This window comes from Heterocephalus glaber, unplaced genomic scaffold, assembly GCF_053883595.1.
Source record: "Heterocephalus glaber isolate CG9 unplaced genomic scaffold, H.glaber_assembly_v1.0 deba00001429, whole genome shotgun sequence".
Taxonomy (NCBI): Eukaryota; Metazoa; Chordata; class Mammalia; order Rodentia; family Bathyergidae; genus Heterocephalus; species Heterocephalus glaber.
In genome coordinates, this window is record NW_028258294.1 from 24,334,501 (window position 1) to 24,355,027 (window position 20,527).

Sequence of the window (20,527 nt, forward strand, 5' to 3'; positions counted from 1 at the left end):
AATAAAATTTAGGATTGTTTTTTCTACTTTTTTGAGGTATGCTATTGGTATTTTGATTGGGATTGCATTAAATCTGTATAACAGTTTTGGAAATATGGCCATTTTCTATATTGGTTTTGCCTATTCAAGAACAAGGGATATCTTTCTATTTTATGATATTCTCTTGTTCTCCTTTTTCAGAGGTGTAGTTTTCAATGTAAAGATCTTTTATTTCCTTCGTTAGATTGATTCCTAAGTATTTCATTTTTCTTGATGCTGTTGTATAACATGTTTCCTTAATTTCTCTGTCAATGAGTTTGTTATTTGTGTACAGGAATGCTATTGATTTTTGAGTGTTGACTTTGTATCCTGCTACACTACTGAACTTGGTTAAATTAAATCTTTTGGTGGAGTTTTTGAGATCTTCTATGTACAGTATTATGTCATCCACAAAAAAATGATAATTTAACTTCTTCCTTTCCTGTCCTCATTCTTTTTATTTCTTTCTCTTGTCTAATTGCTCTGGCTCATGTTTCCAGGATGACATTGAATAGGAGTGGTGATGGTGGGTATCCTTGTCTTGTTCTTGATTTTAGAGTGAAAGTTTTCAGTGTTTTACCTTTTAGTATGACATTGGCTGATGGTTTGTCATAGATGGCTTTTATCAGATTGAGATAAAGACCTTCTATTCCAGTTTTCTGTAGGGTTTGTAATCATGGATGGGTGTTGGACTTTCTCAAATGCTTTTTCTCCATCTATTGAGATGATCATGTGTTTTTGTCCTTGGTTCTGTTAATGTGGTGTATTACATTTATTGATTTGTGTATGTTGAGCCATCCATGCATCCCTGGGATGAATCCTACTTGTTCATGGTGTATAATTTTCTTTATGATTTGCTGCATTCTGTTTGCCAGAATATCGTTGAGGACTTTCGCATCTGTGTTCATGGAGGAGACTGGCCTGTAGTTCTCTTTTTTGGTTGGATCCTTCTCTGGTTTTAGTATCAGGGTAATGCTTGCTTCCAGCAGTGAGTTTGGGAGTATTGCTTCTCTTTGAATTTCATTAAATAAAGAGTTTGAAGAGTAGTAGCATTATATCTTCTTTAAAGTTCTTATTGAATTCCACAGTGAATCCATCGGGGCCTGGGCTTTTCTTTGTTGGAAGTTTTTAAATTGCTTCTTCAGTTTCATTGAGTGATATTAGATTATTTAGAATTTTTGTATCTTCTTGATTCAGCTTTGGTAATTCACATGTATCTAGGAGTCTGTCCATTTCTTCTGAAATCTGTCAATTTCTTAACTTGAGTACAGGTTCTTGTAGTACATTTTTTTTTTCTTATTATTTTATTTATTTATTTTGGGGGGGTCATTTTTGAGACAGGGTCTTACTATATAGTTCAGGCTGGCTTTGAACTCATGGTGATCCTTCTGCCTCAGCCTCCCGAGTGCCATGTGCCATGATGCCTGGTTTTGAAGTAGGTATTGATGATCTTCTGGTTTTCTGCAGGATCTTTTGTGATTTCTTTTTCTTTTTTCTTTTTTTTTTTTTTTTGTGATTTCTTCCTTTTCATTCCCAATTGCATGGATTTAAGTCCTTTCTTTACTTGTTTTGATAAACGTTGGCTAAGTGTTCGTGTATTTAATCTTTTGAATTTAATCATTCATTCTTTGTATATTTTTAGTCTCAATTGCATTTTTTTCTGCTCTGATTTTTTTTAATTCATTAAGTTTATTGGTGCATTTTAGGTATACATTATGTTCACATTATCATTGGGAATTTGTACCTGTACATGATATATCTTGGTTCTAGTTTTTTCCCCATTCCCCTTCTCTCCCTTCCACCCCGCCACCCCTCCCTATTTACAAAAAACTTTGTTTTTGTTTTTTCCTTTTCTCATGTTTTTCCTTTCTCTTCTCCCCCAACCCCCACTTCCCCTTCCCCTTTGGACCTTTTCTTCCTATTTCACAATATCTATTACACATTTTAGTCCTCATTATACTTTCAGTTTCTCATAGGAAACTATTTGGTATTTACACGTGTCCTATTTATTTCACTTATGAGTATGGCCTCAAGGTGCATCCATTTAGCTATAAATGTCTCTAGTTTATCTTTCTTTATGGCTGAGTAGTACTCCATTTTATTAAAAAATTTAAACAGTTTTTTAGATTGGAGAAAATTAGATGGAAAGGAAAACTTGCTAGCTTTAGGAAGCATTGAGAATTGGAAGGATAAAACTTCATGGATGAAATTATTCTGTGGCTGCCTGTCCATTTCAAAGGATCTTATTCCTCTCACATGGAGGATGTGTAGTTTGGGCATTAGTAGAATCCATCATTTTCACTTGTATCATAGAGCTGTTGAAACACCCTGGCTTGATTTGCCCGAAAATAATTTTTTTTTTTTTGGTACTGGTGATTGAACTCACGATCTTGCAATTGCAAGGCAGGTGTGGTACCACTGAGCTAAATCCCCAGCCCACCTGAAAATAATTTTGAAGATGGTTAGATGAGGGGTGGAGCTGTTAAGGATGTAAAAGAAACAAATTGGCCATGAGTTGCTAATTGTTGATAGTGAAAGTCTCTATCTTTGTATGCTTTGACATTTTCTGCAATAAAATAACTTCATCTGTCATCACCCTGGCTTTGCAGGATCAAAGTGGTTCAATCTAAAATCAGGAAAATAAGTAGAGTGCTTTTTTTTGAAACCTAGAGCCTTGAAAATTTTTATTCTTTCCTATAGCTTATCTGGGCAGATTTAAGGAATGCCTCTGTTATGTCTAATTTCTAAATAGTTAAGTCAATATTTGTCATCATGACTACTTGTTTATTATTTGAAATTGACTTTAATATTTGACTGAAAATGGAAGCATTTATAAAAATGACATTAGATTTGACTTATTTCATTAATCCATTTCCCAAGGGAGGTTACTTTCTATCTTTATAAAGTTAAGAAGTAATGAGTGCTAATTATGGTGTCAGTCTTAAGTATCCTTCACTCGCTCAGTGTGGGATAGAGAAGTGTCTGACATGTCATTTCTTCTGTATTATTTATAAAACAGGACAGTGAGATGTAGGTCTAGTGTAATATAGGTCTAATTTGGTTCATTCATGAGAAATAATGCTATGCATTTAAAAATAATAGAAAATAGGAAAATACTATATATCATTTACAGTTTCTCAAATTGAGATTTCTTAGTTTAACTGTTATCTATTTTTGTTATGAAGAATCAATCCAGAAAAACTTATAGATGTCCAGAAAAAATTGGAATCCTTTCTGGCCCAAGATCAAGATTTAAAAGAAAGAGCTCAAAGGGTAAGTCGTCTTTAAATTTGATACCTTTATTGCAATGGCATACATAATAATGTTCATCATTTTGTGGTACTTCTTTGTTGCATGGTCATGCCTCAAATATTCAAGCAATGTAGTTTTTGTGTTGATAGGTCTAGATTGCTCATTAAATTTTCAGAAAGTGTTTCTTGTAGTAACCTGTCTGTAGTCTAGAAAGAGACCTACTGACAATCCTCTGTAAGATGATTTTTAGATGTGTAATGGCCTGATACATAGTATACTAGATAAACTTTTCATTTCTTTAATAAAGTTGCTGTAAATCTTCGTATACTTGATAAACTTTTCATTTCTTTAATAGAGTTGCTGTGAGTCTCTTTAGGAGGTCCTGTTTTTGCCTCTTTTCTACTATCATACCTTGTAGTTATATGATCTTTGCTTCTCCTGTACCACATCGACAAATGAGCTGGTGAGTCGGGATTTAGAGGCAGGATTCTATTTTAGCAGATGAATGACATGGGAGGAAGAAAATAACAAGGAGATGTGGGAATGGCAACTAAGTTGATAAAGTAGGCCAGGCAGTATGGTCAAGTGTTTAATAGTCAGGCTTTTATATTACAGTTTTTTTTTTTTTTTTAATATTCTAGCCATTTCACTCAACTAATTTATTTTTATTTATTTATTTTTGTGGTATTGGGGATCGAACTCAGGTCCTTCCACTTGCGAGGCAGGTGGTGGAACCACTGAGCTAAATCCCCGGCCCCTATATTACAGTTTTGAAACGGAATATTCCCAGCAAACATGTAAATTTTATTTAAAGATCACAATATCTCTTTTTTCCTAATTTACTTTACATGTTAGCAATTTATTGTTATCTTTAAAATGATATTAATGACCAGGCTAAAATTTGAGAGCTTACTATGTGCTAGGCACTTAGTCATGACATGACTGTTTTACATGGTTTTTTAATTTACTGTGTTATTTAGCCTTCCCAACAACCTATGAGGTAGATGCTTTTGGTTTTTACAGATGAACTTCTAGCTTGAGAAAATTAAAAATTATGTAGGGTCACATAGATATTAAAATGGCAGTCTGGAGATTCAGATCCATGTCTTTGAGAACTCTGCTATATCAGGAGAAATTAATCTAAAATGTGAGAAATCCAAATACTGAACTATGTAAAATTGCACTTCTGTAAGTTCACTTCACCTGAAATTCAGTGGAAAGGATCTTTGAACAAATTGATTTTTTTTTTTTTCTTAATTTTTGGGCATGAAACCATTTGTGTGCATATTTTAAAATTATCTAGCAAACATTCTTCAAGCTAGGAAGCTTCTTTTAGAAGCTTTGGGAATAGTACACGTGTTAAAAAACATGAATTCTGTAATATGACTTATTGCATGATCCGGAGGTCATTCAATTATGTGTCAGCAAAATTGGAAGGATGTTGTTTTATTTGTTTGTACATACAACAAACGAGCCTTCCAGAACAAAGATTATAGAATAGCACATTGAAATAAATGATGTGATTTATTGGTTGTTATGCATGGTTTAGCAGAATGGCAAACAGCAGCAAGCTATCTAGTTTCATAGAAGTGATGTTTTAGCTCTTGATTATAGTTTGGATAGAAATAAAATGATAAGCAGCTGGAGTGATTTCTTGTGGGTGGTTGTAGGGGAAAAAATTATCCTTGAATTGGAGCCATTCATTCTTGTTCATTCCTATGCAGACAGAGAAAACTGTTTGGAGTTAGTTGGGTAGAAAGGATTGGTATAAAGTTAGAGGAAAATATGAAGTTTAAGAAATATGAGATGGTTTTAAATATACTTTACAAAAATTAATTTAAAAATAAAAAAATTAATTCAATGTATTTTGTTGCCTGTTAATTTTATGAATTGATAATGGACCAGGACATTTACTTTTTGATTTGTAAAGTTCTAACATGATTATATCTTTGTTTTATTTTTCTTTTTCTTTTTTCCCCGTTAACTTTATTCGTACATTTTAGGTATAAAATACAGTTACATTCATCATTGGGATCTTGTACCATTACATGAGTCTCTTGGTTCTTATTTTTTTCCCCTTCCCTTGCCCTCCCTTCACTCCCTCCACCCTTCCCTATTTGCAAAGACCTTGTTTCCATTTTTTTCCTCTTCTCATATTTTTTCCTTTCCCTTTTTTCCCTTCCCCTACCCTTCCCAATTCCCCTGCTCTTTTAGACCTTTTCTTCCTGTTGCACAATATCAGCTATACATTTTTTTAAATTACAATATTAAGATCTAGGAGACATTACTACAGATTTTACAGAATTTAATAGGATATAGAAAGCATATTACAAAAATCTTTTTTGAAATAAATTTGACAACTTCTAAGAAGTAACTTAGAAGACAAATTAATGAAACTAACTCTGGAGGAAGTATAAAATTTGAATAGCACCTATTAAAGAAAGTATATTCCTAGCTTGAAAACCTACCTATATGACAACAGTAGGCTCATAAACATTTTAACTGATAAATTTATATCTTTATTTTAAACAAAAATTGGAGAAAAATATTCAGGATGATAACTTACTTGAAATTATAGTAAACAACAACAAAAAAGGAAAAGATGTAGTAACTTTTTCCCTGTTGTGATTTTTTAAAAATTTGGTACTGGGGATTGAACTTGGGACCTTGTGCTTGTCAGGCAGGTGGCCGAACCACTGAGCTAAATCCCCAGCCCTCCCTGTTGTGATTTTGTTAAGCTTTACTTAATACAGTAAAATTTTATTTTGTTGAAAAATTATCTTTTGACCATTATCCTAATAATATTACCTATAAGAAATATTTACTGGTGCTTCCTGTATTACAGAAGGTATTTTATACAGATTTTTCTCATTTTGTTGTTGTAAGTAGATGTTACTATTATCTTTTTGATAACTGAGGAAACTGTCATTTAGAGAAAAAGAAATTTGCTCAGCTAATAAGGAGCACAGCATAGATAAGGTACTCTGTATTATTCCAATGTCTGTGTGTTCCCATTATTGTAACTGAATATTAACTTCTAGAGTAGCTTTTTGGGAAGGTGATATTCTGTGTTGAGTTGGCTTGATGAAACCGAATGCACAATTTCTTCTACTATTACAGTTCTAAAAGGTAGATTTTTTCATGTGTATATGCACAAAATGGAGATATGCTGACTTCTTGTGGTTTTTCACTGTTGTTGAATTTATCCTTTGGTTAGTTTTCTTTCTACAGTGGACCCTTGACTTACGAACTCGACTGGCTCCTGAGGGAGGATTGGTTAAAGTTCATACAGCTGAGATCTGGATGTTTACCTAGGTATACACTATAGATAAGAAGAGGTAGATGAATCTTCCATTAACCTAATTATCCCAGGTTGTTCATATGTCAAGCCGGTCATAACTTCAAGGTCCACTGTATTTTGGTCTAACTTCATCTTCTATTTCTATTATGTTGTACTTCTCAACCTTTTGTTTTACAGTGTTTTGTCTCCTACATACGTTCAGTATATCTTATGAAGGATAAAGAAGTATTTGATGTGAGCAAGTTACCTATTACTGAATATGCACTGTAAGTACATAATATTGCTATCATTGTGAATCCTCAAAGTTAGAGGAAAACTATTTCCAGCTTGGTTATCTGAGAGTCCTAGTTTAAACCACTCTGCTTTACCCTAAACAGATCTGTTGAAGATCTACAGAGAAAAAGATTAAATCACCTCTGTGGACAATTAGCTAGGTGTTCAGTTTTGTATTTCTACGTTCTGTATGTTCTGTGTTTTGGTATTTCTTATGGGTACTTGCAGTTATTTTGGCAAAATTTCAGTATTTAGTTACCATTATATGGATGGAATGTTTGTTTTTGTTTTGGCTGAATATTTGAAGGATTTACAAAAACAAATGCTTTTTGCCTATAGAGGTGTTCATTCTTTAAGAGAGTACTCCTTGTAGGACAAACATTGACAGAATCCTATAGAAGCACTTGTGAGCATCATTTTACTTTGAATATCAATATGGCATTTCCCAGACTGCGATGAACTTGTGCTAGGCAGTTCTGAAAGTTTGGCCTGCTCTCCACGAATTTGAGTGCACTTAACTTTAAATTTAGTCTGACAGAAACTTTCATATGTGTAAGCAGCTGTTTTCTATCTTGATATTAGATTGTAAGTTTAATATAACATGTAGTTTGTCAGTTACACTACTTTAGAACCTTTAAATTGCTAGATAGCAGTGTTAAGGCCACTGAGTTTTCATGGATGGAAAACTGAGTGCCATGGATAACATGGTTTTGTTTGCTTGTTTGCCAGTTCATACGTTCACCAGTGCTGAATATGATCCCTGGTATAGGGTTTAGCTGATTTTTATGCTGTATGTGACATTCTGTCCTGGCTTTCTGATTGGCTTAGCTAGAATATTGGCAACCTAGATGGATACAGGTTTTTACTGCAGGGCCATATTTAGGAGGTGTTTCGTTATATCAGATTCAAGTAAATATCATGTTTGCAGTTGAAGACTTCTGTGATGCTTAGAAAGGGTAGAAAATTAACTTGATCCTAAATTATTGATACAGTTTAAATGTTGTTTTTAGTATTTGTGGCTATTTAGATGTATAATTTTCTTAGGTGTATAATTTCCTTTCTAAGTCTTTGATGACTGAAATAGTGCTGTGTATGTAAGATACAAAACAAAGTTTAAAAAATTGGCTGAAGAAATATTTTTGAATGTCTAATATGTATGTGCAGGTCATTGTGCTCAGTGTTAACATACATATATTTGTACTTCTACCTTCAAGAAACTCAGTTTTAGTAGCTGAAAAAGCATATAAATATAAATGCATTAAATATGTCAACTAATTATTTACAATAGCTTTATGAGCTAGCTACTCTTCATCAGCTCTTTTTGCAAACAGCAAAAGGTCTAGAGAAGGTTTTTTGTTTTTGTTTGTTTGTTTTGCACTGAGAATTAAACCTAGGGCCTTCACCCTGAGCTAATTCTTCTGCCCTTTTTTGTTTTGAGACAAGGTCTTGCTAAGTTGCCCACGGTGGGCTGGAACTTGTGATCTTCCTGCCTCAGCCTTGCAGAGTGCTGTGATTATAGGGATGTGTGACCACACCCACAGGTCTAGATCAATTAAATAATGTTCCTGAGATCATACCATCAGTGACAGCACCAGAATTTGAACCTCAACAGTCCTATTTCTGAAGCTCTGCTTTTCAGTATGACACCTCTGTTTCTGACATGACTCTTGTCATGTAGGAAAAAGGCAGTGAATCCGTATTATAACAGCTGTTTACTAAAGTAGTCTTTTCTTTAAGATAGTATTTCTAATCTACCAGTGGGAATTAAGTGAAAGGTGTTAGTTTTGATCCTCAGTAGGAAAGAAGACCTAATCTTAAAATGAATTTTGATTTCATATGGAGAAAACAAAAGTTTTTTTCTTGTTATTTTTTAAATTAAAGTTTACTTAATAGCAGTGATTGTGCCATAATTTGTTTCCGAAAGGGGGTGGGGTGTGATGATACTCCATTTCATTTTTTGTAGAGAAATGGATTTGACCTTTCATGTCCCTGTCTTTTTCATTCTATATAGTAACATATTCTACAAGGTACTTTCATATATTTCTTAATTGGATCTTCATAGCAACAGTGAGATAGGCCTGGTCAATATTAATGTCCCACGTTGTGAGAAAGCTGAGGGTGAATTGGTGGGTTTGGTACTGGAACTGTGACTCTTGTTTCCGTTTCAGCACTCTTTTATCCATATTACTTAAAGAAAAATCAGGTATCTAAAATGTTTTTGGATAGATATTCAGAGCATTTTGAGTTGCCTTTTGGATCATTTAACCTGTCAATGTTAAGTTGTGTCTCAGAGGAACCTTTAGGAATGTCTGATATGGAGACCATTGATTGTAATTATATTTTGAAGGGGGAAGCGCAGTGAACTCATCTGAAGTGTGAGCATCTGTTGGTGTGATTTCTGAAATCTCTTACTAGGTTTGTGGTAACAAGGGTGTATCTTGAGGTTAGTTAGGAGGCTAGTTTTACTTTCAAAGCACAGACCTCCAATTTGGACAACTGCCACTAGATGTGACAGGAGACCTGGGGTCAGGCTGCCTGAGTTAAGTGCTTATCAAACTGTGGTCCTCATAAGAGAGACTAGGAAGAGAATGTAGTTAATTATGCCCCTTAAAGAAAAATATAATGTTAAGCCATGTGTAGTGTCACATGCCTGTAAGCCCAGCACTCTGGGAGGCTGTTCAATTGTACTGTAAATACACTGTACTTTCAGTGTACTGAAATAATTTTCTTTTCTTTTTTTTTTATTTTAAGGTCTCTTGGTCTTGCTGTGGCACCACGAGTAAGATTTCTTCAGAAAATGCAGAAACAGCCCACTAAAGAACTGGTTAGGAGCCAAGCCAACAAAATAATTGAGCATAAGACTCCATCCCTAACCAATGATGAAGTGGAAGAATTTAGAGCCTATTTCAGTGAGAAAATGTCCATCCTACAGAAAAGTGGGAAAAGCTTAGAAGAAACAGAGTACAGGGTGGCTAGTGGTACTAGTGATGAAAAACTGGAGGAAGAGGAGGAAGATGATGAAGAAAAGGAAGAGAAACTGGGAAAAGCAAGAGAGTCTCAAACTCAGTCTGTTCCTAATATTGATGAGGCACAGAAGGTCAAGGATGTCCATGTGCAGTTCTTGGACAGAGATGATGAGGAAGAAGATGGACCTGATGATAATTTTCTTAAAGTGAAGCGGCGTGATGTGTTTGGGTTGGATCTTAAAGAGAATAAAGCATTACTGGTAAGTTTACTCCTGATAGAAGGTCTTTTGTTACATCTTTGTTTATTGTGGCCAGTTGTTGCTTTTTCAGAACTCAGGAGAAGTAAGAACTAAGAGAAACTTGGAATGACTCTTTGCAGTGAATTCTTCCCTCTTTGTTCCATATTTAAACACAGAATAAATGCCAAAGAATTCTCCTATTTTTCATAATAACAAGAATTCTAAGAGGTTGTTGACTTTAATCTCATTTACTGGCTCTCTGATGATGTGTTTTGAAAGTAGCCAGTCATGATTGTGACCAAAGAAGGTGGTGAGGTTCATTGTTTATGGTGTGTGTCAGGTAAAAGGGCCGAAGACCAAGATCAGACCAGGCCACAACAAGCCTTTATTATGGGAATAGATCTGCCGGGCTGTCTCTGAACAAAGGAGAGACAAAAGCAATATGGCCGGGTCAGGGAGAGTCTTTTATAGAGACTGGGGTGGGGTTTGTAGGGGCAGAGGTGGGGTTGAGTGAGGTAGTGACTAGGGAATGGAGGAGCCCATGATGTCACTAGGTGGTAGGAGGTGAGTGAGTATTAGGTTACTCTCTAGGCGGGAACAGGGGCATGCTGGGAAGAAGGGTTTATTCTTTGGTGGGAGCAACCATCTTAGCATGATGTCACACAGGGGAGGGGGCAAGGCACGATAGGAAGAGGGCAGCTACTATACATAATAGCTGCTGAGGTGGTGGGAGACCTATCAGTGTGAAGATCTTTTATTATGATTTCTTTTTTTTTTTTGGTACCGGGGATTGAACTTGGGTCCTTGTGCTTGCGCAGCAGGCAACGAAACCACTGAGCTTTGATTAAATTGTTGTGAGGAGCAGTTGTAATTACTTAAATCTTTCTAAACATGAAATTAACTTTTGGTGAGAGATATACTTTTGGAAACCAAGCCAGAAATTGCATACTTCTCTTAAAGGCCGCTTATTAAAGTTTGCATGTAGCTTCATTCCCTTTTTTTCCCTTTAGAAGCACTTGGTAGGAGTAAAACAGAGAACCTAGATAAAGCACCTATTTCTTTGGATGCTTATAAGTACACAGTATGTGTTTCTCCTTCCCCACCCTTATTTCTCTTCCTGCTTTGTATCCTTTTATTGTTGGCTATCTCTTAAAAAAACAAATAAACAATGCAGCCCAACTCTTACAGTGTTTAGTAGGAAATAATGTGTTAGGTTTTGAGCCATGAAATTTAACTAGCTAATGGTATTTAATGGAAAGGTATTTATAATGGAAAGGTATTTAACTAGCTAATGATTTTTGGAAAATAGAAATTGTACTTTTGAGGACTTACCATGTTACATGCGAGGCATTTTCTAAAAGTTGTGACATCTGGATCTTAAAATATCCAATGAAGTGGGCTCCTAATACAGATGAGGATGGAAAAACCTGTGGCACAATCCTATACTGTCTTGTTCTGCTGTAGGTTAATCACACACTAAGTCTACAGTTAAGTCTCACTTAAGTGAAGTAAGGAGAAGTTAGATTTCATTCAGGAATGTATTAAAATCGTTTTCTATATCTTTTTTGGAGTCATAATATAATTAAAGGAATAAAATAGAGGTAAGATTACGAAGAAGGGCTGGGGATTTAGCTCAGTGGTGCCTTGCCTGCCTCAAAAGTGCAAGGTCCTAAGTTCTATCTTCGGTATTGAGAAGAAAAAAAAAAAGATTACAAAGGAATCATATAATTTTGTAATGGCATATAAATTGTTCACATTATCAGGTCATGTGTTTTAAGTATACCTCATTAGGAATTTAAAAAAACAATGAAATGGATATAGCAAAAGATATTTAACTTTCTTAAAGTTATTTTGGATACCCGATGTATAGGAAAACTTAATTTTTTAAGAAGTGTACAATTTGAGCTTGGACAAACGTTTGTGTAATCACTACCATACTTGAGTTAAATAGTTGGATCACTTCAGGACATTCCCTTTTCTTTGTAATCAGTTACCTCAGTTCACCCTCAGGTCCTGGTAACCACTGATATGATTGCTGTCACTGTAGTTTTGCATTTTTGAAAATAACATATAAACAGCATCACACTATGTATTGCCTTTTGTGTCTAGCCTTCACTTAGATACTGTTACTGGATGTATCTTAATTGCTAAGTTCTGTACATACAATTTATGGATGTTCTATATCTGGATGTTTATTTAAACAGGCATTGGTTATTTCCAGTTTTTGGTGTTTATGACAAAAGTAAATATAAACATTCATATCTAGGATTCTGTGAAGATAACTTTCATTTCTCTGGGCTGTATAATTAGCAGTGGGGTGCTAGGATGCCATGCTTAACTTTGATAACCTTAGTTGTTTTCCAAATGGACTCACTGAATTTATGTTCTTGCTGTAGGTTATGATCCTTCAGTACTCATCAGCACATGATATTGTCAGACTTTTAAATTTTGGCCATTGAAGTAGGTCTGTAAACTACTCTTTATTAAGGTTTTAATTTGCATTTCCTTAGTGACATCTTTTTCTATGCTTACTTGCCATTCATATATCTTCTTTGGTTAACTGTCTGTGAAAGTCTTTTGTACCTCTATTAAAAATTGTGTTTGGCCAGGGATTTAGCTCTGTGGTGCCACTGCCTGTCTCGTAAGCGTGAGGTTCTGAGTTCAATCCCCAGTACCAAAAAAAAAAAAAAGTGTTGCTTACCTTACTGAATTTTCAGAGTTCTGTATGGATTCTTTTTTTTTAGTACTAGGAATCAAACTCAGGTCCTCACGCTTGCCAGGCAGATGCTGTGGCGCTGAGCTACATTCCAAGCTGGATTATTGATGTAAATCCCTTATTAGATGTTTTGCCAATATTTTCTCCCAATCTGTATGGCTTATTTTTACTTAAGTGTCTTGCAAAGAGTAGAAATATTACATTCTGAAGTATTATTTTTTCTTTTATAATTTATAATACATGTCGTATCTGATAAAACTGGTTAATCCAAGGTCATGAAGATTTTCTCCTGTATTTTTTTCTTCTAGAAGTTTCATAGTCTTAGCATGTGTATTTAGAGCTATGATCTACTTCAACATAATTGTGAAAGAAAGCAAGCCGAAACGGGAGCACCCAAGGCAGGGCTTTGTTTGGGAAAGGAGCTGCTTTGCTGTCTCCAACAATGGTGAGAGAGCGAGAGACTAACTGCATGAGGTTTATAAAGGGTTGTATGGCAGGAGAGCACCGTGGGGGTTGAGGATTGGTTGTATTGCTGGGGCAGGCGATGGAATTTAAACTTATTGACTGATGAGTAGCGGGGCAGGGTGGCAAGTTCAGTTCCACTTCCCCGGAGATTAAATGAGAAACAGGCGCCAGTTTGAGTAACAGACCTCCCTGCGGCCATTTTGTGTAACATTCCAGACTCTTATTGTTATGGAATAGGGGCAAGGGTCTCTTCTTCTGTAGCTACTTCCTCCTGGCAAAGGGACGCTATTGGGTGGGTGCTTTAGATGGCCGCGGTGAGGTCCCGGTATGGCGAGCTTGTATCAGTGGCGAGGGGCTGGTATCTGGCCGTGAGGAGCTCGCCGACTCTCTGGTTTGTGAATGCTCTCATGCGTTCCTGCAAGAAATTTTGAAAGCACTGGAACAGGCAGGGTCCAAAAAGCAGAATCATGCAGAGTATAGTGAGAGCTCCCAAGAAGGTAGGAGCCAAGGAAGCTAGTGGTTAAAATATCTTGACAAAGGATGTTGGTTTTCTAGATCTCCTCTTTTCTATGCTTTACCTCAGTTGTCTAACCTTGTCGCCTATGATGTCTGTCTGATTTACAAAGTAAGTAGCATTCTCCCAGCAAGAGACAGAACCCCCTTCTTTCTGCTGTGATTATTTCCAGAGCACACCTGTTTTGAAGTACTATGGCTGCCAGTGAATTGATCTGCGATTTTAGGGTGACCAAGGAGTCTGCCACCTTTTCTGTATCCTCATTTAGCTTTTGAGATAGGGAGTTATAGAAGTGTGTTGCTGTTGAAATTTCTGTAACCCATTTGTCCATTCCCGCCAGAACTCCGGCTCCCATTAGAAAGGGGAGTAGAGGAAGGGCATGCTTGTTACGATATTGGTTAAAAAAAAAAAAAGCCTAGCACATTTGTTGTTATTATCTGTATGAATTTGGCAGCCTATGGGCAAGAATAAACCAGATTTTTAAGGAAATTAGAGCATGTATAGTCAAGGTACAAGCACTAAAATAAAAGGGGTGGTTTTGGGAAATAGCTATGTTTAGAAAATGTTTTTAAGAGACTAAAGTAGTGAATGTACCTTAACCTTTAGACCCTTCCATTAATGGAAATTATCTATAAGTCTGATATCTTGTTATGATTTCTTTTAATTGTGGCTATAAAAGGACTAAAAATTTAGTAATTCTGAAAAACAATTTGAGCCAAAAAATTTTAAAAACTCTTACTGAGTTTGTATAAATTTTACCATGATTTTATCCAATGACCCTTAACAGTGGTTAGCTACCAGTATATCTGGAAACTGTCAGAAGGGGTCAGCAATTGGAGCCTCTTTTTAAGTCTAGCTATATAACTATGTTCTTAATTTTACATATCTTTAGTTATGCTTTTCTACTGGGTGGTTTAAGACCAAGTTTCAGTGAGACCTATATTAAATAAAATTAACCTCTTGTTATCTATCAAGGTCAATTAGGTCTTTTCAGGCAATATCTTGGATCCATGCAAAGAGCCTCTAAGCTCCTGTCAGCTTTTGCCAAACCATTGTCATATATAGAGGTATATTGATCATTGCTAATTAGCTTTATATGTCAGTGCCTGTTTACTTACATCATCACTGAATATTAATGTATTTATTACTGTTTGGGAACCAGTGAGAAATGTCTTATTGTTTCAGTCTATCTTTGATTCTGATATTAATGAACACTAATCACTTAGTTGTGATTATGCTCTTAATCTGTGTATTTATTTCTCATACATATCTTTTGCCCATTTCTTCCACCTCTGGATTGTCCTCCCCTCCCCAATAATGATACTGGTTTCTTTCCTGTTGATTAACAAGATGTTCTCAAATGTTACAGTTATTTTTCATGGTATTATTATTATTTTGTGTTCCCTGTCACAAAATTATTTGCCTGCCTTCCCTGGTGGGCTCCAAATGCCTTGAAAATAATATCTTACTGATGAGTATGTATTTGTCTAGTACAGTGTCTGGTGCAGATTGCACAAATGTTTTATGAAGGAGCAAATTCACTTTTATAGTTTTGTTTATTAGGATTTATATTGAATTCATTTGTAGGTTTTACTCTTGGAAGATTGTTTTGGTGCTGTATAAGATTTACCTCATTGACTTATACTGATTGAAAAAAATATTTGTTTTTTTGGAGACAAGGTCTTGCCGTGTAGTTCAGGCTGGCCTTGAACTATGTAGCCCAGGCTGGCCTCAAACTTGCGGCGATCCTACCACCTTAGCCTCCTAAGTGCTGGGATTACAGGCATATGCCACCACGCCCGATGGGAAAGTATTTTTGAGTTTTCTAGAAGCATAAATGATTTGTTGGGCCCCAAAGATAGACCTGTGCAGGCCCACCTTTGTAATTTATGTAGTAGTTAATAACATCTAATTAGAGTGACATAAAATTCTGTTAGTTGTGTTTACATTATATTATAAAAAATTCTATCTTTGGAATATCTGCATGAATTTTTACTGTAAGTTTGAAATACAGTGGACCCTCAAGTTACAACTAGCTGACATACAGACAACTTGGGTTAATTAGGTTAATGGAAGATTCATTTGCCTTTTGTTATCTATAGCATGAACCTAGGTAAACATCCAGATCTCAACTGTATTGACTTACAACTAACTTGAGTTACAACCAGCCCTCTGTAACTGATTGAGTTCGTAAGTCAAGGGTCCACTGTACATTGTGGCATATCTGTTGAATGTGAGGAACATTTTGGGGCAGTTGATAGGGTTTTGAGATGCTGATCAAGGAATTTTTATATTTGTCCACACATTGCCTACTGGTACATAGAAACAGAAGAGTTGAAGTTATTGAAATAGAAATAGGCTGTTTTTTTCTTGCTATTTCATCTAGTCTTTCAACTTCAACTTCACCTCTTACCTGCCATTGAATTTTTAAAATCAGTATTTAGTTGTGGTCATATTAATATCTTTTTGATTCTTCACCAGGCGTTTAAGGCTTTTGGTTTTGAATGTGATTCCGCATTCAACATCACAGTCAGCTTTTCCATTTTAGACATTGATCTTGCTTTTTATAGTTTACTGTTATAGCCATTATTCACTGGGGGATGCTATTTTTCTCTTATTACTCATTTTTAAAGATGACCTGATAAAGTAAGAAAAACCAAACAAACCATACACACAGTGGGAAATAATATAGTCATTTGCCAAATAAATGAGTATTTCTCCTGTGGGAGATTAAAGGCTTTCTCAGACATTGCTACCTATTTTTGGTTTCTCCTGTTTTTGAATTGTCTTTACTCTTTTTGTTTTGTACTGGGGATTGAACAATTACGCTTGCAAGGCAGATGCGTTGCCATTGAGCTAACTCCCTGGCCCTCAGATTGTCTTTATAAACATCATATGAGACACACAACAGAATTGATTTCATTACTTACATTCTGTCTGCTTTATCTCAGTGGTCAAATTTTTTCTTCCTTTCCTTTCCCTGTTGAAAGCAGAGAATATTTGCTAAACTAAATTGAAGTTTGTGGGCAGTGGAAACACATTGGATTACATGGTGCAAAACTTGTGTAATTATCATAGCAGTAATATCGTAACAGTATTTGTTTGGCATGTAACCTTATGCTTTCTTTGTGATTTCTCAGTTTTAAATTTTTGTGTTTTTGAGATGGGGTCTTACTTTGATACCCAGGCTGGTCTCGAACTCAAATGATCCTCTTGCCTCAGCCTCTCAAGTAGTTTGGACTACAGGTATATGCCAGTATACCTGGCTGAGACAGAAAAAGGTAGATGATAATAACTAAAATTTCACAGAGGGATAAAAGAAACCCCTGCATGGGGGTTTAACCCAGGGCCTTCACACTGAGTTACATCCCCAGCCTTTACTTTTAAAATTAAGTCACTAAGTTGCCCAGACTGGGCCCAAACTTGTGATTTTCATGCTTCAATTTCCCAAAGTGCCCAGATTACTGGTATGTGCCACCATACCTGGCCAAGGAGAATTTTAAATGACTTATCTGAGGTCACGGTGGTGAAGTTAGTAGCTAAGCCTATTTGCAATGCCAGGGCACGTTTTTTTTCTTCTCTGTCCTGCTGCCTACATCATTTTCATGTAGTTTGCTTTCTGTAAGTGAACAATGTTGGTCTAATTGATGGCACTGTAAATAATTCTAGGCTACTCATTTAGACACACTTAGAATATAGAATGATTATGTTGCTGTTCTTAGACTTAGGCATAAGTGGAGAGGGCCAGTTGCAGTGATGCCTCCTGGAAAGCTGCTTCAGCAAGTCCTTTTCTGTTTGACTAGATGAATGAAGTAAGGGATGCCAGCTTTCCTTAGTAATGGAGAGGGAGCCAGGAGTGATGGACCAATAAAAGAGATGTGCAGGAGAAAGTGCAGCTGGGGAGAGCAGGCTCTGAAGCAGTGAGAGAAGGTTGGTTGTCCTCCTACTTGGAGGGCAAACTTGTTTTGGCCAGTTTTGTTGGCTATTTGCTATTTAGAAAGTTGACCCCCAGGGAAGCAGTGTTAGAGAAGAGTATAAATACATAACTGAAATGATTAAAAATTATTTTAGGACATTCATTTTCTTAAGTATATGAATGACTATGGCTGGGTTCTATTTTAGCTCAGAATTATACTTTTACAATTTCTAAAACAGTAAGCCTAGGTCAGTTTTAATTAAGATTTGATTGGTAATCACAGATTGTTCTTTTAACCTTAGAGTTGATTCTAAATCATATTCATATTTTCTTTCTTTCTTTTTTTTTTTTTTTTTTGGTACCAGGGATCGAACTCGGGACCTTATACTTGCAAGGCAGGCAGTGACACCACTGAGCTAAATCCCCAACCCTATTGTAGCCCCCCCCCCCCCCATATTGTAAGAACTCATCACTGATTTTTTTTTTATTGGTACCGGGGATCGAACTCCGGACCTTGCGCTTGTGAGGCAGGTGGCAGAACCACTGAGCTAAATTCCTGGCCCACTCATTACTAGTTTTAAAGCATAGATTAGCTAACTATAAAGCTTATTTATAAGTATACTCTTATAAAAATATTCCAGGCAAATCAAGATTCTGAAACAGGAATTGAGATTTTTTTTCAATTTCTTGTCGCTCCTGTTTTCTGCCTGTCTTTTTCTTTCAAACCGCCCCCTGGCTCCTTCCAGCAGTAATTACTGAATACTAACAGGTGCTGGGGAATGTACTAAGTACTTAGTGACTTTTGGAATATTATACTTCAAGGCAACAGATTAGTAAACTAACAGTGTCACTACAGAATCCTGGCTTTGTATTCGTTTATTTGTTCGACCAGCGTGTTAAGAGCTGTTAAGAGCTCTATGGGCCTGTTATGGTATGTCCCCCTGTAAACCTCATGGGGAAAAGGTAGGACTTTCTTTTTCATAGGTAGTTGAATCTGGAATGTGTGATGCTGGGGTTAAGGTCATGTGATTACTAAACCACTACATGTGAGCGATTAGTTTGGCTCTGCCCTAATCTCAGTAGTCTGAATAAGATAAAAGGGGCAGAAAGATGCTATTAAACTCCCTTGTTGTTGCTACCTTATGCACACCATATTATTTCTCCTCTGCAATGCCTGTTTGACATCCCTACCTTGGAGCCGGCCGATTATGGACTGAAACTTTTATGAACTATAAGCCAAATAAACCACTTCTCCTCCAACTTTGGGTGTTGGATATTTTGTCTCAGCAACAGGAGAAAAGTAACTAAGACAGGGCTCCGTAATAGGAATGATGTCTTGGAGGAAGTTGTGGAGTAAGGAATGGACAGGGGAGTTAGTAAGAAGGGGGAAAACATTACAGTCAGAGTACAGAGTGAACAAAACCACAGTAACAAGGCATGTTGCATGTTGAGTAGTGTGGGGAGTTACTAGTGGCCGACTACTAAATGGTTAACCTTTCTGAGCTTTACAGTCCATCTCTTTAAATTTAGGCCAATCACATGACTATTTGCAGTGTTACTGTGTTGACTGAGAATTAAGTAAAAAGCAGCCAGCAGTTGTGTGATAGGAGCCCAATTAATATTAGCTATTATTATTTCCACTTGATGAATTATAATAGGAAGATGGTGAGGTTGTGTCTGAGATAGCTGCTGAAAAATAAAGCGTCTTTCTGAACTAGGACCCATTTTAGAAACAGAAAATGATACATCCCACTTATTTCAAGTATAGCAGCAGGAGATAGACTTTTATGATTTTATCATAGTTGATGAAGCATTTTTTATACTCTCAGTGTCCAACATTGACTTGAAAAGTGCAAGCCTGGCACTGATATCATTAGGCATTTCACAACATAGCCAAATGTTGACTAAACAATGTATGTTATAGCATTATGTTCAGCGCTGTATACCACAGGATGGATTAGTGAGAGTTCATAATTTGTTAGTCTGATTATAATTTAGGCAAGTATAGTGTTAAAATAGTTTTAACAGACTTTTTTTCATATGGAGTTATTAAGTGAAATTTATTACTATGATTTTTTCTGGGTAGAGTTTTCTGTCCAGTAGTGATGTATTGTTTTATCTTTTGATGATTAAACACCCTTGTGCATTCCTTTTCTCTTTTGTTTATATAGTTATAATAAAATACAATATTGTGGGGTATTTGAGTGTATGTGTATTTGTAACATCATAAATTATGTTTAATGGATGAAACTACTGTTTGTCACTTAGGAAGCTTTGCAGTTTATCACCTTTCTGTGCCCTTGGGTTGATGAATGGTCTTTCCTCCTGCAAGTGATACTTTTGCTACTGAATCTGAAGGTTCCTTGACCTTTTTGAATATTGGACTGTGCCGTGATGTGACTATATGCTCTCAAATTCAATACGATAATAAGAGGTGGGATCTTTAAAAGATATTAAGCCATTTGAGCTCCTTTTCTCCTTTGTGGGATTGAAGCTCTTACAAAAGAAGTTGCACATACTGGTCTTTTAGCCTGCTCTATGTCATGCTTCTCCACTTCTGCCATGAGAGGGCACAACATTTGTCCTTCTTGCCTTGCTGCTATGTAAGGACACCTCAAGAAGGCCTTCACCAGACACCAGATGCTGGTGCCTGGATGTTTGACTTCCCAGTGTCCAAAACTTTGAGAAATATATTTCTGTTTTTTATAAACTACCTAATCTTTGAGGTATTTTGTTATAGAAGCAGAAAACAAAAATAGGCTAAATATTCACTTGACAATACTCTCTTTTCTGAAAAAAACAGGAGGATTAAGAATTACCACATAGGCTTCTGGTAGGCATATGACTACCCAGTGAAGTAAGTAGTA

The 20,527-nt window shown here is 36.0% G+C and overlaps 1 protein-coding gene across 1 annotated transcript in view; it reads left to right on the forward strand.

Annotated features, from left to right (window-relative positions):
- Positions 1-20,527, forward strand: part of Ddx10 (DEAD-box helicase 10) — a 359,979-nt gene that overhangs the window by 57,162 nt on the left and 282,290 nt on the right. Inside the window, exons 11-13 of the mRNA XM_087212358.1 lie at positions 3,204-3,291; positions 6,749-6,837; positions 9,596-10,070. Coding sequence (XP_087068484.1) covers positions 3,204-3,291; positions 6,749-6,837; positions 9,596-10,070 — 652 coding nt within the window. The remainder of the gene's footprint in view (positions 1-3,203; positions 3,292-6,748; positions 6,838-9,595; positions 10,071-20,527) is intronic.